Genomic DNA, 27,734 nt, shown 5'->3' with positions numbered 1-27,734 from the left:
AGGCAGCGGGTGATGTGGTTCTGGGACACAGGAGGAAGAGATCTGGGCATCATCTGCATGGATCTAAGAGTAAAGAGTCAGGAGCTTCTGAGGGGGCGGACACTTCCTCAGCCCTGGAGGAGACACAGGCGGAACCCAGATGTCTCTTGCATCTTCCTTTCCTCAGTTAACTTATTTCTCCCTCGACTCCTCCACAAAAGGATCCTTGGCTTGGTTCTGGATGCAGTTTTCTTAGAGTGTCTTCCTGTCTTCAGCATCCTCCCTGGCTCCGAACTGCTGTGGCCCCTCCCTGGACCCCTGGGCTGGTCTTCTTGGTATATGTGACCCCCAAAGCACCAGGTAGGGTTTGTATTGTTGAGTCAGGTCAACAAGCATTTATTAAGCACCTACTGCGTGCAAGGCCCTGGAGATGCAAAGAAAAGCAAAAGACAGTCCTTGTCTCCAAGGAACTCACAATCTAATGGGCGGGGGGGGTAACATGTAAACAACCCAGTACAAACCAGACACTTCTAGGATAAATTTAAGGTTATCCCAGAGGAAAGCACTGGCCACAAGGGACACTGGGAGGGGCTTCTCGAAGAAGGTAGAATTTGAAAGAAGTCAGGAGGCAGCGTGAGGAGGCAAAGCATTCCAGGCATGGGGTAGAGCCAGTGCAAATATCTGGAGTCTGGAGATGCAGAGTCTTGTGTGAGGATCCAATGTCCCTGGATCGAAGAGTATATGTCAAGGAATGTGTAAGAAGACTGAGAAGATAAGAAGGGGCTTTGAGAGCCAAACAGGAAGGTCAGGAGCAGCCCCCCATGACATCTGATGGGGTCACGGTGCCACTGGAGATGAATGAATAAGGGAGGGTGGGCTGGGCCAAAGTCTGCTCCCGTGAGCAGCAGAGAAATCATGATAATTCTAGCCCCCACATCTAAGACCTTTCATGCTGACAGTTTGGTGGTGGTTTTTTTTTTTTAAAACATAGCTCTCATGAGGAGGAAGATGGGCGCCCATACCTCAGAGGGGCCAACTGATTTGCCCATTGTCAGACAGCTGGGATCACTGCCTCAGAACCAGGAGGGCATGATTCACTCAAGTGTCCACAGCTTTTGTGCCCCTCATGCCTGGAGGCACCTGGCCAGACCCAGTGGAAGAAGTTCCCCAGACCTCCACGGTCCCTTCCCATGTAGCCAGAGGAGGAGGGCTCCTCCTTCAGTGGGCAGGGGCCAGGGCAGATGATGTTTCTTTTGGGGTGAATCAGGGCCAGGGGGCTGCTCAGGGGATTCAGAACCAGTAGGGACCCTAGCAAACGATCTTCAGAGGAAGAAACTAAGGGAAGGGAAGGGATTTGTCTGAGGTCACGCTGTCCATAAGGCAGCCCACCTGGGCTTGAGCCCCCAACCCCGTCCCTTTTCCACTTGGTTCCTTGCCCTTTGTGATGAATGGGTCCAAGAAGGGCTGGCCGGTCTCTAGGCAGGGCCTCCCTAGACAGCAGGTGCTGTGTGTCCACTCGGTTCCAGCAGATGGTGCCAAAGTCTGGCCAGGTGTCCTCCCTTCTGGCCAGGCAGGGAGGCGGGCTGGAATCTGCTTCCCTCCCACCCTCGTCCCTCCCTATTGGGAGGGGTCTGATGGGCACATAAGTAGCAAAGGGCAGCCCGGGGGAGCCCAAGTGCTGACACCAGGGCTGCCCAGGGACCAGTGGAGGCTGAGCCCAACAGGAGGCACCTGGGGGTGGTTGGCAGCACCATCTGCAGTGGGGGCAAAGGATCACAGACATGACCATGAGGGCCTTCTGCAATGTCGTGGGGCTGCTCCTGTCCTTCCAGGCAGGTAAGTGACAGCCCTCCCAGCCCTCTGGAGCTCCAGACTGGCACCCAGAGGTGGATGGCAGCAGGCAGGAGAGACAACCTCAGACCTGGGGCACTCGGCCCAGGGTCGTATGGGACACCGTAGAAAAGTTGGGGTTTGGACCCAAACCTGGTCCTTGTTGCCTCAGCCTCAGCCACCAGCCAGGCACTGCAGAACCAATGCTGGCCCTTCCTTGGCCTGCCTGGGGACGGCTGAGCTCAGCTTGTCATCAGATATGACCCAGCAGGAGGAGACGAGGCAGAGGAAGGGCCTCAGAGCACCTGCCCCCAGTAGGGGAGAGCCTCTGAGGGGCAGCTTTGGAGACTGGGGGCAGGGTGGGACTCAAGCTGTGCCCAGACCTTCCAAGGTGGTGGTGGGTTGTGAGGCAAAGATGGCCTTTAAAGTACCCCCTACAGTGACTGAGGATCCCAGGCCCCCACTCTTCCCCTGACAGGCTGTTTGGAGGGTGGGGGGGGCAATCCTCCTGCAAACAGCTGAAGAACTTTGGGGAAACTCGCCCCTCCCCAGCCACTCCACCGTGAGAGGCTAGTTGGGCCTGCAGCTGGGGGTGGGGCTGGGGGCACTGACCAAGGAAGCCCAGGGCCCCCAATCTCCCCTGTCCTCCCATAGCCCTGGGGGTGAGCGAGCTGAGGTGGTGCACCATCTCTGACCCGGAGCAGGAGAAGTGTGTGGCCATGGCAGCGGCCTTCAGGGAGGCCACCATCCAGCCGCCCCTCAGCTGCGTCCTGGGGACCTCAGCTGATCACTGCATCTACCTCATCAAGGTGAGTGTCCCCATCCGCCTTGGGTGTGGCTGCGTCTTGGCACGGGGTCCCCGGGCACGATCGGCAGACTCGACTCTCCCCAGAACCGAGTGACTGTGCGTCCCGGAAAGCGGCCTCTTCTGGGGCCTGGCCCGTAAGGTACAAGAGCCCACAGGGAGGGGCTGGGCTGGGGGAGCATCTTCCCCCTCCCACCTCTGCGGGAAGTGACTTATTCGGCCACTAACCAAGAACCCCTCCACCCCGAGATGTCAGGCCAGAGACGATGGATACGCCTGAGTCAGACTTTGAGAGGGCATGGGGGCGGTGCTAGCAGGGCAGGACCCCCAGAGTGCCAAGGGTCACCTGAGCCCAAGGCAGATGGACAAAAGGGAGTGGGAGGGCGGGGCAAGGGTCGGGCCCTGGCTTTGGAGTCTGCGGCTCCGCCACAAGCGAGAGCACCGTGGGGGCCCAGGCAAGGCCTCCCCTGCTCCCGCTCCAATCCAGCATCACCAGGGACGGCTGCGTGCCGGGCACTGGGCTGGGGCCGCAGAGAGAGAAGCAAAGAGCAAGGCAGTCTTGCTTTCGAGGGGCGGATGCGCCAGCCGGGGAGCCGACACTGAGATCGGGGGCAAATGAGCCCCGAGTCACCGGAGGGGGTGGGGAGCCGGGAAGGGCTGGGGGGAAGTGGCCCCTGAGCTGCGCCTTGGATCCTGGAGAAAAGAGGGCAGGGCAGGGCCAGGGCGCCCACAAAGGTGGGCGATGGAGCGCCCTCCTGCTGCCCTGGCGCTGCGCCCCAATGCCACGTACCCCTAGCTCGCCTGTGCTAAACCAAAGAACTAGTCTCTAAGGGGACTGCAGAGGGCAGTTTGGCCCCGGAAAGCAAATGTGAGCGTCTCCGCACGGCTCCTCTGTTTACTCTTGGAACCTTCTGGGGAGAAACAGGCAGCTCTGGAAGACTTGGAGGGACAGGAGGGCTGCCTTCGGGCCCATGGAGAGGGGTGAGGGCGGAGCCAGGAACAAGGGGGCGGGGGCTTCGGGGGGGTGTCACTGCTGTCTGAGGGGGGTATGGGAGCTTGGGGGAATGGAGCGCCTGGAAGACAGAAGCCTTGGAGGTCACCTAGCAGAGGCAGGATGGCCCCTTGGAGGGTCCACAACTGGGCCTGACTCACTCTAGGTTCATGGCTAGCCTGTGACTAGTGAGGTTTCCTTCGGTGTCTGGGCTGCGGCTCAGACCCGGGACATTCTTAGAGCCCCGGGATCGGGAGGCTGGATTCTAGGACTGCTCCTTCCCACGTATTCCTGCATTTTCAAAGGCTTGAAGGCAAAGGAACGACCTGGCCTAACGTGTTATTTCAGTCATGTGGGGGAGATTTGAGGACAGAGAAACCCACCTGGGTTTCCCTCAAATCATAAAGGTTGGGTGGAAGGAGGGAAGGGAGCAAACACTTATTAAGCCCCTACTGCATAGGAGGTACTGTGCTTTACAAACTGCCCCATCTGAGGGGCCAGGAGGCTTAGCTGGGCAGTAAGAGGGGTCCTTGGAGGACACAGGCTTTTGAGGTGCCCAGGGCCCTGCCCTGCTTGGACAGGGGATGCCCAGGGCCTCTGGCTCTCAACCTGGGCACCTCTGGAGCCTTTTCTCTCCTAAAGAGGGAAGCCCCTAGGGGATGCAGGTGAATAGTGTAAAGAGGAGAGGCCCAGCAGGGCCCAGCCACTGCCTCTGTAAAGGGAGGGGGTGCCGAGAGGTTCTCCACCAGGCCCTGGGGCTCCAGGGTCTTCCAGAGAGTGAGGGAAGGAGCAGCTGGGGGGCCAGGGGCCTGCTGGGCAGGGTGGGAGGATGGAGTGGGGGCAGGGCCCTGCACACACTCACTGCCCTGCTCCTGGACAGACCAACGAGGCAGATGCCATCACACTAGACGGGGGAGCCATTTATGAGGCTGGGAAGTACCATAACCTGAAGCCCGTGGTGGGTGAAATGTATGATCAAGGTAATGGGATAGCAGGGCCCTGTCAGGAGAGGAGGGACCCAGAGCCCTGGAAGCAGGGCTGAGGCCTCCAGAGGGAGAGGCCACACGGGGTGGAGGTGGGGGGTTTCGGTCCTTCTTGGTGTCCCCTACCCTGGGCTGGTTCTTCCAGGGCTTGGGAAAGAGCTCAGTCATGGGCCGGGGTGGGGGGAACCCAGCTCCCTGCCCTCAGAGTGTCTCTGGAGCCCCTCCTGTATGTGTGTGTGTGTGTGTGTGTGTGTGTGTGTGTGTGTGTGTGTGTGAGAGAGAGAGAGAGAGAGAGAGAGAGAGAGAGAGAGAGAGAGAGAGAGAGAGAGAGAGAGCGGGAGCCCAGCTCCCTCCCCTCGGGGCGTACTAGGAGCCCACAGGAAGGCTGGCTTGCCTTTAACAAAGGTTTTGATCCTAAATGGTGAACATTACAGGCTTGAGAGGGAGAGGGCTAAGCTCCAAGTGCCCACGACGTGTCCAGGGGCGTTGGTGTCTTGGGGTTGAAAAGTCACATCCTTGTGGCCGATATCTGGTATCTGGTGCTTCTGGCCCCCTTCCCCTCCTATCTCACAATAGCCCTAGGACAGAGGCACCTGAGAGGAATGATTGCTTCCATTTGACAGATGAGGAAACCGAGGCTCAGTTAGAGCCTCATCGCAAACTCAGATCCTCTTCTCTGCCTTCCAGAGGCTGGCACTTCCTACTACGCCGTGGCTGTGGTCAGAAGGAACTCCTCTCTGAACATTGACAACTTGCAAGGGGTGAGATCCTGCCACACGGGTATCAACCGTACCGTAGGCTGGAACGTGCCCGTGGGCTACCTGGTGGAGAGCGGCCGCCTCTCGGTGATGGCCTGCGACGTACTGAAAGGTGAGGCAGCGGGGCTCCGCCCACATTTGTGGTTGTCCGGGCTGGCTGCCCTGCCACCCGTGAGCCGGTCCAGTGCTCCATCCGGGTTACAAGGAAGGCCCCGATCTGGGCCTTGAAAGGACAGGGTCCTACGAGGTGGAGATGAGGTCCAGGCGGGGAGGACAGACGGCAGGACAAAAATGGGAGGGAGATGGCTGGGGTCAGAGGAGCGTGTGCAGGAATGTGCGGAGGGGCTGGGGGTGGGGGGCGGGTCAGGGATGTTCTCTTTGGCAATGACAGCTCCCATGCGCAGGCTCGAGGAGCCCCCCACCCCCCACCCCCCGCCGGCTGGGCAGCTCTGCAGGAGCCCAGACATTCCTGTTTCTGTTCAGGGTAGCCCCCACCTGCCAGCCTCCGGCCGGACCCCACTCCTTCCTTTCCCTCCTCTCACAGAGCCAGTCTGTACCCAGATCCCACCACTGCTCTGGCCGCATCAGCTCTTGTGCAAACGTGCCCTCCTGGTCACGTCTGGCCTTCTCCAAGATTTCCCTGCCTCCAGCCTCTCTCCCCCACTCAACTGCAAAAGTCATCTTTCTTAGATTCCTGCCCAAGGAGTCTCAGGGACCCCTTCTTGCCTCCAGGGTCAAATGTCAGCTCTTTGAGATTTAAAGCCCTCACCATTCTCTGGGTGTGCCTACCTTCCAGGGCTAATCACATGATACGTGCTCAGAATTACCCACAAACTAGGTTCTGGGGCTGTTCCCTGTTTGTACCATTCCATCTCCCACCTCCGGACCTTTGCCCAGGTAGTACCCATCCCTGGAATGTCCTTCCTCCTCCTCTCAGCCATTTCCAATCTTCCCAGGTGCCACCACCTCCAGGAAGCCTTTCTTGATTTCCTGTAGTGCTTGCTTCCTCCCCAATTATCTGCATTTAGTGATCTGTAGAAAAGGATCAAGCATTTTTATTAGGTGCCTATTATGTGCCAGGCACTGTGCTAACATTCACAGATATGATCTCGTCTGAGTATAGCCGTGGTTTATTTCCCGGGAACAGGAAGAGTTTGGGGTTTTTGAATGTTTTCGCGTCCCTAGTGCCCTGAACTTAGTGGCTGCTTAACAAAGTAATTGTTGAATGAATGTTTGCTGAAATCAATCAGAAAGCATCCATCAAGCACCTGCCACGTGCCAGGAGGCTCCGGCGGTGCCAGGACGGGCAATCACCCGATCCCCGCTCTCAGGGTGCTGCAGGCGACAAGGGCAGGTCCATGTGGACGTAGAATGAGCGTAAAGTGAATCCTACGGATTCATACACACATTGAACACGGCGGCAGGCTGAGAGCGCAGGGGCTGGGAGCCGAAAGGCTGGGGAGGAGCCGTGGGACAAAGTGGAGGCGAATGGGGGACAGAAGTGTCCTCAGAACCCAGAGAGTGAGGACAGAGAGGAGACAGTGTGATCAGCGGGACCAGATGCCACAGGACAGAGAAGGGTTAGTCCTGAGAAAGAACCGTCAGCTCTGCAGTGAGAGGTCCCTGGTACTGGAGGGGCTGTGAGGAGTGCGGGAGAGGAGAGGAAAGGGAGGCTGAGAGGAAAGAGGAAGGGGAGGCTGAGAGAGGCAGAGGAGGCTGAGAGAGGAAGGGGAGGCTGAGAGAGAAAAGGGAGACAGAGAGGAAGGAGAGGCTGAGAGAGGAAAGGGAGGCTGAGAGAGGAAGGGGAGGCTGAGAAAGGAGAGGAAGGGAGGCTGAGAGAAGAGAAGAAGGGAGGCTCAGAGCGGAGAGGAAGGGGAGACAGAGGAGAAGGGGAGGCTGAGAGGGAGAGGAAGGAGAGGCTGAGAAAGAGAGGAGAGACAGACGGTGACGGTTTGAGGGGGCGGTAGTACCGAGTGAAGGCTCGTTGGGGATGGGGGAGACCCGGGCTCATTCAAAGGCAGGAGGGGAGGACCCAGGAGAGGAAGAAGCTCGAGAAGGGTGGGGCAGATTGTGGAAGCGCCACATGCTGGAGGGGCGTGTGTAGAGGGGAAGGCTGGCCCAGGAGAACCGATGTCTTCTCTGAGAAGGGCCACCCTATTGTCAGAGACTCGGGGGGGGGGAGGACAGCGGGCTTTTGAGATGAAGACAAAGGGCCAGGAGAAAGCTCGTGTGGAATGGCCACATCTTTCTCAGTCATTAACCAGACACGGAGTCAGGAAAGACGCAGTTTGCATCCTGCCTCCAACACTTACTAGTTTTGTAGTGATGAGCCAGTCCCTTAAGCCCTCTGTGCCTTGGTCTCCCCATTTGTGCTGGTGGGGTAAGAGCGAGTGTCCTCAAGCATGATCCCGGGGTCAGTGATTAGGAGATAAACCCATTGGAGTGGGGCTGGGCTGTGGGTTGGCATCTCCTCCTGGGGGCCAGAAGGAGCCGCTGAAGGCTGGGAGGAGCTAGGTGACTTGAGGTGCAGAGGCTGCTGTCCTACCTGAGGGGTGATGGCGGCAGCTGTCTCCTATCTCCGCAACACAACAGCAAGCGAGTATTCCGTCAAACCACCTGCGGGCTGATGGGGTGAAATCTCTAAGGCTGAGCCCAAGTCTCTGAGCAGCTGGGAAAAGGGCTCAGCAGCCCTGGAAGCCTCCCCGGAGGAGGAGGAGGAGGAGTGGGGCAGGGGAAGCAAGGAGCGAGGCAGAGAGGGGAGCCTATGTGCTAGGGGCCTGAAAAGCCAGGCATAGTAGCTGGTCCAGGGGGGTACCTAGTGAACCCCCATCTCTCTGGGGGAGGAATCCCAAGGGCTTCTGTTCAGGTGGGTTCCTTCATCAGGGAAGTGATGCTTCTCCATGGACCATCTGGGCCTGATGCTCATGACAGCCCTGGAGAGGCAACAGAGCAGGGGTTATCCCCTTTGCAACTGGAGAGACCAAGGTTCAGAGGGCGCTGACTTTCCCCAGGTCCCAGGGTCCAGGGGGGATTCCAGCCCAGTTCTTCCGGGGCCAGGGCCAGAGTGTTTCTCCCTCTGTTAGTTGCTGCCCTGCCTCTCAACAGACATCTTTAATCCTCTCCACAGAGAATTGGGTCCCTGGCTCAGGGACTAGCCTCCCCCCTACTCCCACCAGGGGCTGGGCAGGCTGACTGGCTTCTCACCTCTTTCTCTTGCAGCGGTCAGCAGCTACTTTGGGGGCAGCTGTGTCCCGGGAGCCGGGAGACCAGTTATGCGGACTCCCTTTGCAGGCTCTGCAGGGGCGACGCTGCCGGGGAGGGAAGGTGTACCAAGAGCCCTCTGGAGAGGTACTATGATTACAGTGGAGCCTTCAGGTAAGAGGGACGGCCAAGCCAGCCACTGTTGGGAGCAAGATGTTTAGAGGGCTCAGCCAGACAGCCAGGCAAGGGCCTGCCTATAAGAGGGAGGCAGGGGGGCTGGCAGGGTGGACACCATAGAGAGAACCAGAATCCGAACAGGAACCTGGGGGGGTGGTTTGGAACAGTCCCAGGAAGCCTTCCCAGTGGACATCCCATCAGCTTCTAATGGGACCACCTACAAGCAGGACAGCTCGAAGGTCATTCCAGGGGGGAGACTCTTCCCCCTCCCTGGGACCCTCTCCCCCAGCTTCTTTCTCCAGTGTTAAGGAGGCAGGGGCAGGTCTCGTGACCAAGAATCTGGCCAGAATGATGCAGTCTCATTTTCCTGGGCATTATCACCTTGGACAAATCACAGGGCAGCAAAGTTAGAAGGGACATCCAGCCCAAGGCCCTCATTTTACCTTTTTATATGTTTCAAGAAAGGATTTGGGTATTTCTTTGTGCCACAGTCACTTTCCATGGCAGCTGCCCAAACACTGCCCTTCCATAGGGAGCCCTGGGGGTGGATATTCGGAAGAATGAGGCTTGAGCTGCCACAGATTCCAGGGAACTTTCTAGAATTGGGGGGTATGGACACGCGTGCCAAAATCATGGGGTCCGGGGAGAGTCACCAGGGCCTTCGATAGGATTTCTCGAACCCAAGTGTGAGATGACCCATCCCTATTCCATTTCATCTGATTCAGTTCAGCCCAGAGCACTGTCCTGCTGAGGACAGACTCGGTGTCTGTGCTGCCAGATCATGTTGGACCCTGACTATCGTCCAGGGCACCTCCTTCCCAGCTGAGTGTCTTCTGTAATGTGAGAAGCGCCCTGATGTCTTTGGTAAAAATATGAAATGGCCCAAGGGCACTTTGTGGGAGATCAGCCAATGAAAGACGGACGCTAAGTCCAGCTGTTCTGGATGCAGCCAGGTCTGAGCCCATCTCCTGGTGCTAGCATCAACCTCCACCCCAACCGCCTTTTCCCCAAGAATATCGGGAGACACTTGATGTAGGTGGGCTAGGCAAATCACTCTCATAGGGCCCCTTTTATACCGGGTTAGTGACCCTGTAAACAATGTAGAAAGGAGAGACGGTTCTGGAGGAATCTGGGCCAGCCCTTTGGGGCCACTTCTTTTCCCAGATGTCCACTCACCCTTCCTTTCATGATGTAGTCTAGAACATGGCCAGGAGCTGGCTCCTCGTGGTCCCATCTCCTGGACTTTGTGGACGTTCCAGGTGGCCAGCACGTACTCAGGAACCTGAGGGTGGGCATTGGAGCACTGAGCTTCTCCTCCCCTCCCCTGCTGCAGGTGCCTGGCAGATGGAGCAGGAGATGTGGCGTTTGTGAAGCACAGCACAGTTCTGGAGAACACAGATGGTGGGTGTGGGTGTCTCCTTGGGGGAGGCTGGGAGGGAGTGAGGGGGGAGCTGTGGGAGCCAGATCTGGTGCCCCTTGGTGACGTTAAGGGCCAAGTGTGGAGGAGGCTCTGATCCTGGGAGAGCTTGCGGGGGCTAGAAGGTTAGAAAGACCCGGGAGAGGTTGTCTGTTCTATTCCCGTGGACATGACAAGATCCTAAGCCATGAATGGCCCTGGCCACAGAGATCTTGCTACCTTTTCCTCACAAGTCCCTAGGGTGGGAGGCTTCCTTGGTGGGTCCAGACTTGGAGCTGAATGAGAGGGCATCACCCTGCCAGGGGCCTGCCCTGGCTTTGGGGATTGCTCTTGGGCTCCTGCACAAGACTGTTAGCTGAACAATAAGCGTATTAGGTGCCTGCTGGGAATCATCCTAGTCACTCAAGACACAAGAGATATGAGCTAGGCGTCTGGAGCTGTCCCAGGTGCTGTGGGTGGACCGGCGAGGCCGGGGGTGCCCCTCCTCCCCTTCCCCATTGGAGGTCTTCAGGCAGCTGGGGGAATGACCGCTGGGAGCGTGGTGGACATGCTCAGTGGGCCTCTTCCTCAAGCCGGGTTGAATTTGGTGCTCCTGAGGGCCTTCTGTGATTCGGAGTGTAGGGCACACCTTCCGGACTGAGGGCGTGGCTTGTGCAGCTGCCCGGAGGTGGGAGACAGTGCTGAGGTTTGGCACCGATCACGGCTGCCCATAAGTCTAGACAGGCAGTTTGGCTTGTGAATAAACAACATTACCCACCCTTCCGAGGAGCCGGAGTCTCGTTCTCGAGTTACCAGGGAGCTATTGAAACTTCCTGAGCCGGGGAGTGTCACAGGAGGTAATTGTGGGAAGGATGATTGACAGGAGGGACCTCTGCAGAGGCTGCTGCAGCGTTCCAGTGAGGGGTGATGAAGGAGGGCCACCGCGGAGCAGAGAGATTGGCGGGAATGCAGGACGTGTCAGAGAAGCAGAATTGACGGGATGTGAGGGAGGAGGGAGATGGAGGAGCCCAGGACACCTCTGAAGGCGAGAATCTGGCCGGCTGAGAGAAAGGTGGTGGCCTCAAGAGGAAGTCAGGAGAGGGGGAGGATTGGGGTGGGGGGAGAAGAATGCATCCTCTTCTGAATGTTTAGTTTGGGGCGCCTGCCTGACAGCCAACTCAAAATATGTCATAGCCAAGGTGAAACGGGGGCTCAAGAGAGAGGTCAGGACTGGATATTTAGATCCAGGAATCAAAAGTGTAGAAATAGTAACAGGAACCAATGAGGTTACCAGGAGGGAGACTCTTGGGGGATACCCACAGGTTAGGGGCAGGCTATGAGACAGGAAAGGAGACTAAGAAGGAGCAGTTGGGGAGACAGTCAGTGAGCATTTATTAAGCACTTACCATATGCTAGGCATTGTGACTCAGGTGAGAGAAATGTCACAAGAACACAGGGAAAATGGAATCCCCAGGAGAGGACGGTCAACAGTTTCAAAGGCTGCAGAGAGGATGAGAAGGATGGGGACTGAAAAAAGCCCATCAGAGCTAGTAAATAAGAGATCTGTGCAGTCTTAGAGACCACAGTTTCAGCTGTGTGGCTCAGTGGTTGGAGCACTGGGCCTAGAGTCAGGAGAACCTGAGTCCAAATCCAGATGCAGACAATTACTGGCTGTGTGACCCTGGGCAAGTCACTTCACCCTGTCTGCCTCAGTTTCCTCATCTGTAAAATGAGCTACAGAAGGAAATGGTAAATCACTCCCATATCTCTGCCAAGAAAACCCCAAGTGGGGTCATGAAGACTCAGACAAGAGCAAACTACAGTGAAGTCAGAAGCCAGGCTGTGAAGGGTTATCGAGTGAGAGAGGAGAAGAGATGGAGACAAGCGTAGGAGCCTGCCTGAGGAAAGGAGGAAGGTGGAGGATCAAATGGGGAGAAGAGTGGGCGTGGCTAGGAAGCCGGAGACGGCAGAAGGGGGGAGCACAGCTGATGTCCAAGGTTCCAGATGAAGAGAAGGGGAGCTCATGGGGAGCAGCCTTCATCTTCTCCTAAGAGGCAAGGTCCTCAGCTGAGAGAGGAGGGCAGGGACATGGAGGTGGGGGAGACTTGAGGAGAGAAGAGACTGCTTTGGAATGGTGCTGGAGGCTGAGATGGAAGCTGGAAGAAGGGAGGAGTAAAAGGACTTTGATGCTGCTAGAAGGAGCCAGTGGAGTTGAGAAAGCATAGATTGGTGGCAGACTCGTGATTTCCTCTGGCACCATCCAGCAGCTCGTGAGTAGGAGGGAAGGAGGTGGCTGGTGGGCATTATCCAGGGTCAGATTTGCCAAGATGGGCACAGCAATAGTTAAAGTGGGCAGAGGGCATTTTAGGGATGAAGTGATTAACTCCAGGGGCAATGTTGGGAAGGGAGGAAAGTGAAGCCAGAGCCTGAGAAAGGCTTAAGGGATGGGGTGAGGAGCAGGATGGAGGCTGGAGGTCTCAGTGAGGGACTCAGTCATAGAGAGAGGTGAGGGGCCAGGAGGTCAGACACACAGCGCTAGGACTATCAGAGCTCTCTGCCATGGAAGAGGAACACTTGTGGAGGTCCAGACCCTGCTGGCCCACACAGAGGGAGGATGCCCTGGGGTCTGAGAAGCTCCCCAGAAAAGGGGGTTTGAATGTGAGGCTCAATGGGACCTCAGCAGGCAGGTGGAGAGTCAGGACTGGAGCTCAGATGCGCTTGGCCCCCAAGAACTGATGAACCCAAGAAAGAGTAGGCACACAGTGACAAGGGAATGGGGCCCAGGGCAGCATCTGGGAACACACCTCCTGCCTGTTCAGCCTCTATACCTTGGTACACTGTTTCTTCTGGGACCTCCTCTGGTCCCTGGTACCTGTCATGTTGAAATCCTTCCCTTCCCTCCAGGCCCCATGAGGATGCCACCTCCCCCAGAGGCCCCTAGTTGCCTTCTCTGAACCTCAGCTCTGCCTCTTTCCCTGAGGCCAACAATCTGTGTTCAGCTTAGCTCCAGCCCCACCCTCTGGACTGGCCATCTTTGAGGGCAGGACATCCTTGTACTGCTAGTACCAGGCACCCAGTAGGGGACCGAAGGGGAGCAGTGTATTAAAAACAGGTGTGTCTCCTCCCCCCAAGCTGGTGAGACTGGAGCAAAGCCACTGGTTTGTACCTGGACACCAAGGGGCCTGGCAGGATTCCCCCTCAAGCCATGGGCACCAGGGCTGTGTGTCTGGCCTTTGAGAGGGCCCCTGGGAGAACTGTTTCAAGCTGCTGAAACAGGGGTAGTGAGCAGAGCCTAGGGATGGCCTGCTTCCCCGTGGGAGAGTCCTGCTCTCAAGGTGAAGGGCCGCTCTAAGCACCTCCCGGGCTGGAGCTGGTCTGACTGGGAGGTCTCCTTCTCCTAGGGAAAACCCTGAGCTCATGGGGAAGGCCACTGCTGTCCCGTGACTTTCAGCTGCTGTGCAGGGATGGCAGCCAGGCAGAAGTCACCCAGTGGAGGCACTGCCACTTGGCCCGGGTGCCTGCACACGCTGTGGTTGTCAGGGCCGACATGGATGGGGCCCTCATCTTCCAGATGCTGAACGAGGGCCAGGTGAGGGTGGAGGCCAAGACTAGCCCCAGGGACATTCAGCCCCTCCCCGGCTGGCTTCCAAGGGTAAGGGCAGCCCTTTCTGGTCCTGCTGCTGAGCACCTGGCATCCTGGAAGCCCTCCCCACTGCCTTTGGGATGACTCTCTGTGTGTCTGTCTCTCTCTTCCTCCCTCTCTCTGTGTCTCTGTCTCTCTTCCTCACTCCCCTCCCCTCCCTCCTCCTCTCTCCCCATCCCTTCATCTGTTACTAGTTATCCCTTCAGCCCCCCCCCCCACTCCTCCGCGTGTCCCCTTCTCTCCACTCACACAGGTGGCCACCGCCCTGGCCCAGGCCTGTGCTCCTAACAAGGAGGCTGGCGGCTTCCATTCCCACTGACACAGAGCCCCTACCCTCCCCACCCCCCTGCTACAGATGAAGTTCAACCAGGAAGGAGCCAGCTTCCAGATGTTTGACTCAGAGACCTTCCAGCAGAAAAACCTCTTGTTCAAGGACTCCACCATAGAGCTGGTGCCCATTGCCACACAGACCTATGAAGCCTGGCTGGGCAATGAGTACCTCCATGCCATGATGGGCCTGTTCTGCGACCCCAACAGTGAGTAGCCCGGTGGCAGACACTGAGGGACCTTGGTTAGGAGCTGCCTCCACCCTGGGAGGATTTCTCAAGGCTCCATCTCTCTCTCCTTAATCCCCTCACTATGGTATTGCTTGGAGTAGGTACTTTATTCTTAGATAGGAAATGGAAGCAAACAAACATTTATTAAGCACCTACTATGTGTCAGGCACTGTGCTATTTACCTTGCCTGAGAGGCAAGTGTTACTATTATCCCCGTTTGACAGTTGAGGAAACTGAGGCAAGCAGAGTGAAGTGACTTGTCCAGGGTCCCAGGCTACGAAGTGTCTGAAGGCAGACTTGAGGTCAGGGCTTCCTCACTTCAGGTCCAGGTTCTGACCCTGAGCCAACAAGTGGCCTTTCTGTTGAGCCTCTGTCTTCATGGCCTTGAGGTTTTGGTGCAGAGCTGTCCCAGCCCAGCCCCTGTCCTCCTGCCTCAGGGGGATGAGAAGAGTCTGGGGCTGCATCAAGCCCAGGCCTCCAGGACTGAGGCCTCTCAGATCTAAACAGGGCCCTCCCCTCTGTGGGCAGTCGGCCCCTGGGGCAGGGCCTGCCTCATCTGCTCTCGGCCCCTGCTTGGGTTAGGCCAGGCATCTTGGGGTGTGGATGGACAATTTCTAGGACGCCAGCCTCCCTTCACCGTGGCTCTCCGTCCCCCAGGGCTCCCTAGCTACCTCCGATGGTGTGTGCTTTCCACGCTGGAGATCCAGAAGTGTGGGGACATGGCTGTAGCCTTCAGCCGGAAGCAGCTGAAACCTGAAGTCCAGTGCATCTCAGGCGAGTCAGCCAGACACTGCATGGAGCAGATCAAGGTGGGCCGGGACCCCCGGGTGGCAGGGAGGGCGATGCCTTGCAGCCAGCCTCCGCGACTCCTTCCACAGGGGTCCCGCAAGTGTCTGTGGGAGGGGAATGTGGCTTGTCCTGGGCCTCGCCTCTTCTTCATGGGCCCCTCTGGGGACTCAGGACTCCATCCTTGGACAGCTCTGCCTCTCTACCCTGACCCCTGCTGCCTCCCTGGAGGAGAGTCCAAGAGCACTTCCTCTGGGGCTGAAGAAAGCTGGGCTTGCTGCCCGGGATCCCCGCCCCCTCCAGCTCTGGGGTAGGGGGAGGTCCCCCTCTGCCTCTGAGAGAGGCTGGGAGCACGGGCGTGGCTGAGGGTGGCACTGCCCGTTGTCAGCATGTGTAGAGGGCAGGCGAGAGCCAACCCCCGGACAGCACTGACTGCGGCCCCTGCCCAGCCTCCCGCTGCCCGGGCACATGTCTCAGGGACCGGCTTCTCCCTTTCTTCGCGTCCTCAGGGCTTAGCACAGTGTCTGGAACACAGCAGGTTAATCAACGTCTCCTGATGGATGGGCAGGGCTGGGCAGTGGGTGGTGCCCTTGGGGAGCCTCATCTCTCTGCTGCCCAATGCATCAGGGCTTGGAGGAGATGACCACTATGATTTTGCCCACTCTAACACTGGGTTTCTGCTGTCCCAGGCTCCAGAGAGGGCCTGGCCCAGCCTGGCTGTGGGAGCATGGCTCCATTGGCCACCATGAGCCCTGGTGCCCTCTGCCAGATGTCCAGGGGGCAGCTCTGGGACAGGGATGGGCTTCTGGCTTTCCCAGAACCCAGCTGGACACTCATTCTCTCCTCCCCGCCCAGGCTGGGCAGGGAGGACGGAGAGAGGCCCTGGGAGGGGGCCAGGTCACAGTGAGTTGTACCCAGTGTCCATACCACCCGACACTGCTGGGCACGCCCAGAGGCTTTTGAGAAACAGGCTAGGACCAAACAAGGAGGCCAGCTCCTGTCCTGTCCCCCCAGGCCAAGGAAGCCGATGTCATCACTCTGAGTGGAGATGATATTTACACAGCCGGGCAGACCTATGGCCTCGTGCCAGCTGCGGGAGAGAGCTACCAGGGTAAGGGCAGAAAGGGGGCCTTCTGTGGGATTGGCCATCCTCCCCGAGTGAAGGGTGGCTTCCAGGCTTCAGGAGGGCTGTGGGTCAGAAAGCCTGGGGGAGTCTGGCCTGGGCAGGCCCTTTGGGGACCAGTGCCTTCCTTTTGTGTGGGAGGAGCACTGGAAGAGATCACTGAGCTGCCTGGGACCACAGAGGCACAGACCCCACCCCCACATTCTGACTTTGCTTGGAGACCTCCAGTGATGGGGATCTCACTACCTCCCGCTTAGGGAGGGCCCCAGTGGTTAGGATGTTGGTCAGCCCTGAGCCTGAGGGCCCTCTTTACTGACAGCTGGGCCACCCCTGAGCCCCTCAACTTGGCCTGGCTCCTGGGCAGTCTTGGGCTTTAGTCCTTTCCCGTGGGTGTGGAGAGCCCTCTTGTTCTTATTCCTGGTGCCTTTTTGGTGAGATGAGAAAAATCCCACAGAGGTGCCAGACAGTTCCCTGGCCTGGGCAGCTGCCCCCAGAGCTGTCTGAGACTGCTGCTGGCTGGCCCCTGGCCCAGATGGGAGGTCCGGAGGGCACCTGGGGCCAGGGCAGAGGCAGGGGGCCCTGCGGGGGTCCAGGAATGGTAGCCATCCACGTGGTCAGGGCTGGGAGTGGGCAGAACTGCAAAGTGAGCAGGGAGTGGCCTAGGTCCTGTTCCTCAGGGCACTCGCCGTGCCCCCCAGACCAGTACCCATAGCACCCAGGAAGGATCCGTTTAGGTCACAGAATTGGGGATCAGAGGCCGTGGGTGCAGGAGGGACATCCGGGGGGGTGGGAGGGAGGTCCTCAGCCACCCTTTGCCATGCCAGCAGATAACACGAAGGACACGTACTATGCTGTGGCCGTGGTCAAGAGGAACAGCTCCTACGCCTTCACCATCGATGAGCTCAAGGGCAAGCGCTCCTGTCACTCTGGCTACGGCATCGCGTCCGGCTGGGGACATCCCTGTTGGGGTCCTGGTACAGAGAGGCTTCATCCAGCCCAAGGGCTGTGACGTCCTCCAAGGTGGGAGGAGGGGAGGGGCAGCGGGAAGGTGTGGGAGGAGAGGAGTGGGGAAGGGGAGAAGGGGGAGGAGCAGAGGGAAGGGTGTGGGAGAAAAAGGGGGGGGTTGTTCTCCACCCACATTCCCTCCCACTGCAGTGCTTGAGGCTGCCCTGAAGAGTAATCTAGTCCACTCCCTTGCCTCCTTGCAGGACAGACCCTCCCCAGAACCCCCCTCCCATTCCAGACAGAAGAGGGTATCTCAGAGCCCCCCTCCCCAGTGTTTGGGATGGTTCTCACTCGTTCCAGCTATGGCCAAAGGCAGAGGCACCAAAGGGACCCCCCCACACACACAAACAATTCCAGCTGGGGGCCTTGGGCTCCCTGGTCCCTCTGCCCTTGCAACTGGCCCAGACCTGGGGGGGCAGACCCTGGCTCATGGGGGCCTTCCTCAGCAGCCTCAGGGTCTGGGGGTCATGGGGAGCAGATGTGGATGGAATCATCAGGCCCGGGCTGGCAGGTGGCCTGACTGATGATGCAGGTGGCAGGGCATGGTTAAAACCCACTCGGCCAGACCTGATTGTGGTCAGGTAGATGCTGAAGGAGTTTTGCTGAGCCCTGAGGCTAGCCTGGACCTGGCATCTACGGAAGCCCTGGGCATTAGATAGCCATACCATCCCACTGAGGCCCAGCAGGCCAGGCCGGCCACCCCAGGGCCTCCGCTTTACCCCTCTTTCCTGGAGAATGGGTGGATGGGGAGGGCAGGAGGCTTGTCATTGTGGAGACAGAGCCAGCCCGGAGGGCAATGCTCTAGGAGATGCAATTGTGCCAGTGAAGAGGGACATTCTTGGCTTGGGCACCCAGAGTCCCTGCTGCCCACTTCCCACTGCCCCTTCCCTTCCAGCTGTGAGTGAATTCTTCTTGGCCAGCTGTGTGCCCATGAACAACATCAAAGACTACCCACCCCAGCTCTGTGAGCTGTGCATCGGGGATGACCACGGCCTGAACAAATGTCATGGGAACAGCCAGGAGCGTTACTATGGCTACAGTGGGGCCTTCAGGTACCTTGGCCCCCAGGGCAGCTTCTCGGGGGCATCAGGGCCCATGGGATCCTCAGGGGCCCATCTTTAGCTCTGCCAGGATCTGTGGAGTGCCCGCTGGGTGCCAGGACCAGGACTAGACATGGGCAGAGAGACGAAGCCAGCCCTGCCCTCTGGGAGCTTACACTCTCTTTGGGTCTTGGCAGGTGCCTGGCTGAGGGTGCTGGAGACGTGGCCTTCGTTAAGCACTCCACCGTCTTTGACAACACCAATGGTGAGAGGCCTCGGGGCCAGGGCTCCCCAGGCACCACATGTGATGGCGGGATGATTCACTGGCATAGAGTTCAGGGGGCCTCTCTCCTTCTGGGCCTGTTGGACAAACCCCGCCTGTCTGCACCCTGCGGAGTATGGTCCAGTGGCTCTGGAGTCAGAGGCTGGGCCCAGACCCTTCCCCTGGTCCTTTCCATTTAACCTGCCCCTCTCTGTACACTTCAGTTTTCTGTCAGTAAAACAAAAGGTTTGGACTGCTCAACCTCTGGGGCTCTTCCTGTGACCGCAAGGTCCCACAGAATCATGCCTGAGGCTCTGAGGTCACGGGGTCCCTGAGGAAAGGGAGGGAACCTGTGCAGGCAGTTGGGAGGAGACCCAAGACCCTGTGCGTCTGGAACAAGGGCTGGGGGCTGAGGCCGGGGATTCGGAGAACTTCCCCAGGTGACTCTCTCCTCCCCCAAACCCCCCCCCCAGGCCACAACACCGAGGACTGGGCAGTTGGCCTGAGGTCTGAAGACTATGAACTGCTGTGTCCCAATGGCGCCCGGGCTGAGGTTACCCAGTTTGAGGCCTGCAACCTGGCCCAGGTGCCGGCTCATGCTGTCATGGTACATCCAGACACCAACATCTTTGCTGTGTACGGGCTGCTGGATAAAGCACAGGTGAGGAGGAGGGGGTTGGGGCTGAGGTGAGGGAGAACAAGTCCAGCCTGGCTGGGACCTCCATGTCCAGCCCAGCTGGGGCCCCCATGTCCAGCCAGCTGACCAGACCAGAGGAAGAAGCTCAAGCCCTGGCTGGATAATTTCAGCAAAGTCATTTCCCTTCCTGAGCCTCAGTTTCCTCTCTGGACTTTGTCCTGTGTGCTTAGGGGATATCCTTTCTGTGGCATACAGTCTGTAGTATCTGGCCAGTAAGTAACGTGTGAGTGAGATGAACCAGGCCCTCTTCAGGGCGTCTGTTGCCCAGACTCCTCCAGCACTCTGGGGAGCAGGGCCAAGAGGTGGAGGCAGGGGTGGTGACAGAGAACTGCCAACGTGGTGACCCCCAGATGTAGGCCTTTGGACTGGGGTTCTTCTCTCAGAGTGGGAGGGCTCATGGTCTGGGCCAGGCCCAGCTCAGGCCAGTCCAGTGATCCAGGCTGGGGTTATAGCACAGCAAGTTACTCAGGGGCCATAACAGGCAAAAGGATATCTTTACTTGTGGTCAGATTGAATGGGACACTGATCATAGCTGAAATCTGAGAAAATGCTACTCCCCATCCCCCCACCCTGGACACCTTGTGCCCGCCACAGCAGGAGACAAGGCTGCAGGGAATTCTGCCCCAACCTCCAAACACCAGTGTCCTCACACGGAGCTTGGAGGCCTCCGGGGACAAGGAAATGCTCCACGTTAGGCCCTGGGCCTCTTGCCCCTTAAACAAATACCAAGGGTGGTCTCCTGGACCCTTGGTAGGAAACTCACTCAAGCTACATGGCCTTGCTAGAACGTCAGACCCTAAAAACGTGATCCAAGCCCAGTGAGCATTTATCAGACACCTGTGCCGTGCAGGCTTTGAAATATGGGGCCAAAGATGAGATGCCTCGCACTCAGGTCCTCCCCTCCAGCTCATCCTCCACTCTCTGGCAAAGGTCTGACCAGCCGCCCCTTCCTTTCCTCTACCAACCCCAGCTCCCCATCCCCCAGGATCAAAAGGAAAATCCTGTTTGACTCGTGATGCCCTTCATGCCCTGCCCCCTTTCCTACTCCTTATTCCTGCAGTGATTCAATATCAGGGGCCTCCTGGCTGTTCCTGATACATGTCCTGACTGGGAGCATTATCTCTGGCTGTGCCTCCTGCTTGGAATGCCATCTCTTCTCCTCTCTACTGACCTCCCCAACTTCCTTCAAGTCCTAGTGAAAATCCCACCTTCTGCCATCCCTCTTCATTCTACCACCTTCCCCTCTGGGGATATCTCAATTTGTGCTGACTGTGGCTTGTTTGTCCAGAGTTGTTTAGACTGGGAGCTCCTGGGGGCAGGATCTGCCTTCTATCTCTGGGCATCCTCGGCCCTTAGCACAGTGCCTGGCACACATCAGGTGCTAAATCCATGCTTGCTGATTGGCTGGTGCCCAAACAGAAAGAGGGGAGCTCCAAGGAGGGCTTGGGGCCCAGATGAGCCACACACCTGCAGGGGACCCCCTGAGCCTGGGATGTCTGTGCCCATTGGTGCTGTGAGGCCTTTCTCCCTCCCTCTGCTTGCGAAGGGCAGTCAGATGGCTGGGGACAGCGATGTTGTCTGGCTGCCAAGTAGGGGGAAGCTCTGTGGAAGGCAGCGTCCCCCTCCCCCAGCGCTTATCATTAGCCCCAAGATTCCTTATCTTCTGGCCTGAGGGTCCAAAGTCCCAGGAGGAGTCCCCAGCTGGCTCCCTGAGTCTCTGCCAGATGGGCGCATCCACATTCCTCAGCCACAGAGCCCCAAGCCTGACCCCCCTGCTCAACTGGGCTTCAGGGGTGTTGAGCCTGCCAGGCATGGCCGCAGCCCAGTTTTTTGGCTCCAGCCTCCACAAGGGCCCCTTCAGTTGGGTCTGAGCTTGTCATTAAATCCTCTGTCCTCTGATATTGGAAATTATGTTTTCTCAGCAGTCACCCAGTAAATTAAGCCCAGGACATCATTCCATGCCCTGGGGTGGAGGGGGTGTCTCCCAGGGCTGATTAAGAGACAATCTCTGAGGCCCATAGAATGTAAGCTCTTTGAGAGCAGGAGCTGCTCAATTTTGTTTTTGAATCCCACAAGACAGAACCCAAAAATGTATCTTACATAAAGGAAGGAAGGAAGGAAGGAAGGAAGGAAGGAAGGAAGGAAGGAAGGAAGGAAGGAAGGAAGGAAGGAAAATGGATGAATGGATGGATGGATGGATGGATGGATGGATGGATGGATGGATGGATGAATGAATGAATGTCATTTCCAGGACTTGTTTGGGAATGACAGCAACAAGAATGGGTTCAAAATGTTTGACTCCTCGGATTACCATGGCCAAGACCTGCTGTTCAAAGACTCCACTGTCCGAGTGGTGCCCGTGCAGGAGAAGACCTCGTACACATCTTGGCTGGGCCAGAACTATGTGGCTTCCCTGCAGGGGCTTCAGTCACTGCAGTGCTCAGGAGCAGGTAAGGAAGACAGCCTCCACCACCTGCAACAGGACTCTGGCCACGCCCCCCAGGACTGTGCTCCAGAAGGCCTCCAGAGGCCCGCATCTCCAGGAGCTTTGGGGAGTGGGCACCATAGAAGCTGCCAGGAGGCCTCCAGACCCCTCCCGCATTTCCAGGGGCTTGAGGGAGTGGGCACCATAGAAGCTGCCAGGAGGTCTCCGGAGGCCTCCCCTCCAGGAGCTAAGCTGCTGATGGCCACTTGCAGCCTGGGTGGGGAGCAGTTGGGTCTTCATTGGACAGATGAAGGATGAAGGTGAAGGGTACAGAGTTGGGAAGGGGGCAGCTGGAGAGCAATGTTGCCCTCAGCTGGAGAAAGGCACTTTGACTGGGTAAGGTAACCCCTTCCTGCTCCCTGCCTGGCCTCTGCCCAGTGTCTTCCTGAGCTTCTTTGCTGGTCAATCTTCTAGTGACTCAAAGGTCGGGGACAGAAGTCCAGAAGAGGGTGTGGATGGCCCTGGGAGGTGCCCCGCTTATGCGCTGACTCATTGGCACATCCCCTGGGGGTCTCAAGCCCTGTCAGTGGATGAATTGAGTGTTCAGTTGTCTCAATGGTGGGAACTGTGGGTCGAGGGAGGGCAGTCCTTGCAGGTGCAGAGACCATGGGGAAAGGGGGGGAAAGGAGGAAATGAGCATTCATAGAGAACCTACGGTGCGCTAGGCACTGGGCTAAGTACTTTGCAATGATTAGCTCATTGGATCCTTACAGCCCCCCTGGGAGGTAGGGGCTGTTATCATCACATGTTACCATTGACAAAATGGAGACAAAGGTTAAGTGACTTGCAAGTGTCTGAGGTTAGATTTGAACTCAGGTCTTGCTGATTCCTGAGCCAGCAGTCTGTCCACTGTACCACTTGGTTGCCCCTAGATCCTCATGGTGTGTGCCAGGGTTTAAATATGGATATATACAGAAGATTGCTTCTAACTGTGAGCTCCCAGGCCCAGGGACTTCTGGGAGGCGATGGAAAGACCTCTCTGATTTCTTAGCATGTGACTTGGAACAAGTCTGGGCCTTGGTCTTCTCATCAGTAAAGCGGGGACAGCCGTCCCTGCTCTGCCTCCCTCCCAGGGCTGTTATGAGGAAGGCACTTGCCAAACTTTAAGGGCCTCAGGACAGGGGGAATACTCCTAGGCCCCCTGCAGGGTCCACTTCTGATCCCATACCCCCATCTCCCTATTTGTCCTCACTTCCTCTCCTCCTCCCCAGCCAAGGGGCTCTGGCCAGCCCCCGTTTCAGCCTCGGGCTGGGCAGCTGCTCCAAACGATTAACCCAACGGCGTCAGGCGGAACTGTAGCACCCTCAGGAGCTGTCCATGGTACCCAGCAGCCCCCAGAGAGCTTCAGGAAACAGGCTCCAGGGGGTTTTGTTCTTAACTTAATCCCGGCTTCTCTTCCTCTCTGGCAGTGACTGCTACCCCAGCCCTGCTGCTGCTCCTGCTGCTCTTCCTCGGCTCCCTCCTGAGCCCTGACCTGTGACCTCTCCCCCGGCCCTTCCTCAAGATGAAAGGAGGCTCAGACCCTCAAATACACAAGGCCGCTCTTCCTAATAAATCCAGTTAACGTTGATCTGGGAGCAATCAGAGAACAATCATGCCCCATCACCCCTCTGCTGAGACCTAGGAGCCCAGTCACCACAGAGGGCTTGGGCAAGTAGTTTTAAAACAAGAATAAAACTTAGTGTTAGCCATACCTCCTTCCCACAATTTGAATTAGAATGGAAAAGGCCTAGCTGATGGAAGTGCTGAGAGGTCGGTCCTGCCCAGGGGAATCGCTCCTGGAGAGCTCAGCCCTCCACTCCATGTATCTGCACTCGAGGTGGTTCTTCTGGGAGCAGCCCAGCTGCAACTCCTGGTCTGATGGAGGGGGGAAGAGAGGTGGGCCAGCACCCATGATGAGCCTAGGTTGTCTGGAATCCAGAATCCTGCCCATGTCTAGGGGTGCAGCCTCACAGCACCCTCTCTGCAGACCTCCTCTGGACTGAGAACTGGGGGTGGCCCAGAGCCTGAAGATGAGGGGGGAGGAGTCCATATCCTGCTTTTCAAGGCTTGGGTCTTTCCTCCTTCCTTCCCTCCATCTTTTCTGCCAGCTTTCACCCCTGTATCACCTTCCCATGCCTGGCCCATGGAAGCCCTCACTCTGGCTTTGGGGCTCCAACGCTGCCCCTGAGTGTTTGCTGCTCCATTTCATCTGCAACCCCCACTCTGGGCCCCCATGGCTGCCCCAACCCATCACCTGGCCCAGGTGCAAGATAACTGTCGGCTGCCCCTCTCACTGCCACATGGCTTTCCTTCCCTTGCCCCCTTGCCTGATGCACATCAGTGAGCATGTCTGCCATGGTCTTTGGGCATCTGGCTAAGGAGCAGGGCAGCCCAGAGCATGTGGTTGGTGCAGGAGCAGAGCTAACATCCCCACAGATGCCACTATCTCAAGCCTGAGGGGCATCAGTCAACACAGCCCTGAACGATGGGGCAGGATTTTTTCACTGAAGCACCAGGGAATTGGTGGCACTCCCCCACCCTGCAGAACTCCTCCAAGTGGCCTTTTCATGGATTGAGGGAGTGGTCAGAGGTGCACACCCAAGGGGCAATAGCCACTCTTTGCTCTTGCGTCATGCCCCTGGCCATGCAGGCCCAGTTGCTCTAACCAAGCACTGAAATGAAGCTTGGTCTTCTGGCAGTGGTGGATGACTGGGACCAGAGGAGGTGGGATGGAGGCAGACTAGGGCTCTCTGATCCCACAGCTGAGACAGTGGAAATGTCCTCCAGCCTTCCTCCAGAGCAGCCACAAGAAGCCCCAGGCCTCGTCACAGTCCTCCGCTGCTCCCAACAGTCAGAGGGTTGCACCACCTCCATCTTAGGCTGCCCACAAGCCACCTTCTTTCTTGTCCATGGCCCCCTTCCTGCTTAGCGCAGAGCCCATCTGGGTCCTGCTCCCCTCTCCTGGATTGGAAATTTGATGAAGGTTCTGAAAGAGGCAGGTGTGTGTCTGTGCAGCTTTTGGCTCTCGGGGCCTGAACCCACACTGGCCTTGGCTACAGCTTCATGTCACCATGAGGAATCTGACAAGGCCAATGAGACCACGTGCCTTAAGTGTACCAAGTGTAAATGGTACTTGGAGGTGGGTTATTGGGGCAGCAGATCTAAGCACTAATAAAGAATGGGTCTGAAAACAAATCTGCCTTCCCAGGCTTGACCTTGCTTCTACCCCACTCCGGCCACCATTTTGTTTTCCTTGGGAATTGTCAGACTTGAGACTCCAATCCCCCCCCCCCAACTTTGAAGAGAGCTTCTCCCAAGGCCAGCTCCTTGTTTCTTAGGTTTCCCTCTGATGAAAGGGTGGAAAACCTTGTACCCAACGACTGCCCCTCACCTCCCAACCTGGGCAGAACCACAGCAGAGGGGAAGGCATATGGGGATCACTGGTCTCACAACTAGACTTGTCCGGCTGGTGCTTAACTCCTGCTTGGGTGGAGGGCTGCCATAGAGCTAGTGACTAATCTGGAATCCTAGGGAACCACTGAGGCACTGAGGACCACTTCTATCTGCCTGGGAGTCCCCAGGGCAGCAAACTGGACAAGTGGTCAGCCAGCCTCTGCCTGCAGCCCTCCCCCCAGAGACAGCACCATCCACTTTGGAAGAGCTGTCATCACCAAGGGTCTCTCCTGCCTCTCTGTAACTGGCCCCCTTCCCCACAGCACACACAGCTCCCATGTCTGGGGTTCCTCCAGCCTCCAGCCCACAGAAGGTAGCTATCCTGCCTCCCACCCTCCTCCCAGGCGTCTCCAGGATGGGCAGGCTCATGCCCTTCAGCTGAGCCTTCCATGACTCGGTGCCCTGCCCCCACTAACCAGGTCACCATTCTATAGATGCTGCAGCTAATTGCCTGGAGCTGGGCCAGTCCATGTGCCATCTATGGTCTGACCAGGGCAGCGGACAGCAGGACCACCATTTCCCTGGCTGCTTCCAAGGGCTCCCACATCCCACTGCCAGGAATGGTGCCTTTCTCCACTGAGCATGGGCCTTCAGAGAGATGGGGGGGTGAGGATGAGGGGGAGGTGGGAGGTATGGCAGAAGGAATAGCTCATTGAAGGAGAAGAAGACCCCCTTCCCGAGGGCAGGAGATGTGCCCACCCTTTGTGCCCCTGCTAGGGGCTGAGAGAAGCCAGAGGCTTTGCCCGATATCCCGGGGCCCTGCCTGGGCAGCAGTGTAGATGGCCCCTTCCACTCCCTGAGTGTGTGCTGATAAAGGGGCAAACCCGCACCCTGGCCCTGCTGCCCTCTCCACTTGGCCCAGCCCTCCTGGCTTCTCCCAATCCACAGCCCTGTACCCCAGGTGCCTTGATTGTCCTGTCTGTTAAAAGGAAAAGTGACCAACACATGCAGCTGAGAGGGAGAAGATTGACCTTGGGTACATTCCTTCCCCACTCTGGGCCTCAGTCTCTTTATCTGTGCAATGGGCAGATAGGAAGAGAGAGCTCTTGTACTTTCTGATGCTTCTATTCTGATTCCCAAGATATGATGAGGCATTAAAGAAGATTTGGGGTGGGGGTTGGAGTGAAGACATGTAGGACCTGTCTTCCAACATTTGAAGGCCTGTCCTGGGGGAGGAGCCAGCTTCTTCTGTTCATTCCCAGAAGGAGGGACCTCCTACCCAGAGGTCAGGAGAGGCCCTGGGGAGGGGTGAGCTTCTCCTCCTTGGGGGCCTCCAAGCAGCTCTCAGTTCTGGGGCTCACATCTGCGGTCGCCAGGTCGGCCAGCCCTCTCTTCTGAGAGGGAGAGGGCCTGGGAACAGGGAGGGCGGTGGTGATTCACTGAGACTCCTTCGGGGGTGTCCAGACAGTGGTGGGGGAAGGGAGGAGGCTGGTGCAGCCTGTTGCTGTTTTCAGACAACTTTTTGGACTTGGAAATTCCCTCAGTCAGGGCAGGCCAAAATAAACTAGCCTTTCCCAAGTGACACAGGGTGTGGCACCTCTGGGCAGCCATCTCCATCCAGGAAATGCCAGCCTGAATAAGCCTTCAGTGCCCTGGCAAGAACAGTATGCCCCCTGTGCCCAAGGTGCCTGCTGTCTTTCCAGGGGAGCACCAGGGCCGGGAGGGGGATTGGCAGCAGGGGGGCCCAGGAGATGGGGGGGCAGAAGGAGGGGTGGGATTTGGAGCAGTGGAGGGGGGCCATCAGCGGCAAAGATAAAGGGAGGAACACATTTAGGGGGACAAGCGTTCAGGGACAGTGAATTAAGCAGTCTGGCTAAGGCTTAGTTTTCTGCAAGGGAATGGGAGCAGGGGCGACTGGGATGAGGGGCTAATGTTATATTGGGAGGGTACACTCACTGTGAGGGGCCTTGCATCCCAGGCTAGGGAATCTGAATTTTAGTTTGTAGGCGGGAGGAGGAGGCAGCTTGGCTCCATGAGAAAGCCACTGGAGAGAGCCACTGGAGCCAAAGCCTCCTTTAATGCTTACTCCCTGTGTGACCTCTCCTGGGCCTCAGTTTTCTTATCTGTAAACTAGGGGGCTCAGCCCTAGACTGTGGACCCTTCGAGCCTAGGACATGAACCTTACCAGGGAAGAGGGCAGGAGGGGCCCATGGGCTTGACAGGCAAATGGGCAGGATTGGGGGTGAGTTAGATGTGGCCGTGGAGGGAGGAGGCACAGAAAGAGAGAAGGGGAGCAAAGCTGACCAGGAGCTCTGAAGCCTGAGTAGCTCTGCCAGCCAGGAGAAGCCACGGGAGGTGTGTTCCTTCACCAGATTCAGCTTCCTCCCTGGCCATCAGGTCCTCGGGCCCCAGCCGTGAGAGTCCTCAGGAGCCAAGGAGGCTCGGGGACCCCTTCAGCTGCAGAGCTTTCAGGGCTTAGGACACATGAAATCACAGATGGGAGCAGCCACTGATGGCTGCGTGGATGCCCATGGTGCCAATGAGCAGGAGGTGGCATATGGCTCCTGGTCAACTCCTGGGGCCCCAGAGCCTGACTGCAGGAAGGGTCCACTTTGGTTCCTTTTGGAAGACTATGCTGGGG

At 57.7% G+C, this 27,734-nt stretch overlaps 1 protein-coding gene across 1 annotated transcript; it reads left to right on the top strand.

Annotated features, from left to right (window-relative positions):
• Positions 1 to 1,648: 1,648 nt before the first annotated feature.
• Positions 1,649 to 24,893, top strand: MELTF (melanotransferrin). The gene is given in 18 exon segments (XM_020964741.2): positions 1,649 to 1,815; positions 2,464 to 2,618; positions 4,486 to 4,585; positions 5,276 to 5,458; positions 8,566 to 8,607; positions 8,610 to 8,721; positions 10,058 to 10,125; positions 13,522 to 13,709; positions 14,119 to 14,299; positions 14,978 to 15,129; positions 16,121 to 16,217; positions 17,054 to 17,181; positions 17,183 to 17,249; positions 18,130 to 18,286; positions 18,472 to 18,539; positions 19,010 to 19,197; positions 21,485 to 21,683; positions 23,128 to 24,893. Coding segments are annotated over 18 exon segments (2,211 nt in total). The 5' UTR covers positions 1,649 to 1,760; the 3' UTR covers positions 23,199 to 24,893.
• Positions 24,894 to 27,734: the final 2,841 nt, after the last annotated feature.

This window comes from Phascolarctos cinereus, unplaced genomic scaffold, assembly GCF_003287225.1.
Source record: "Phascolarctos cinereus isolate Bilbo 61053 unplaced genomic scaffold, phaCin_HiC Scaffold_7;HRSCAF=346, whole genome shotgun sequence".
In the NCBI taxonomy this organism is placed as follows: Eukaryota; Metazoa; Chordata; class Mammalia; order Diprotodontia; family Phascolarctidae; genus Phascolarctos; species Phascolarctos cinereus.
The sequence above is the reverse complement of the archived record's forward strand: the minus strand, read 5'-3'. Positions and strand labels throughout refer to the sequence as shown.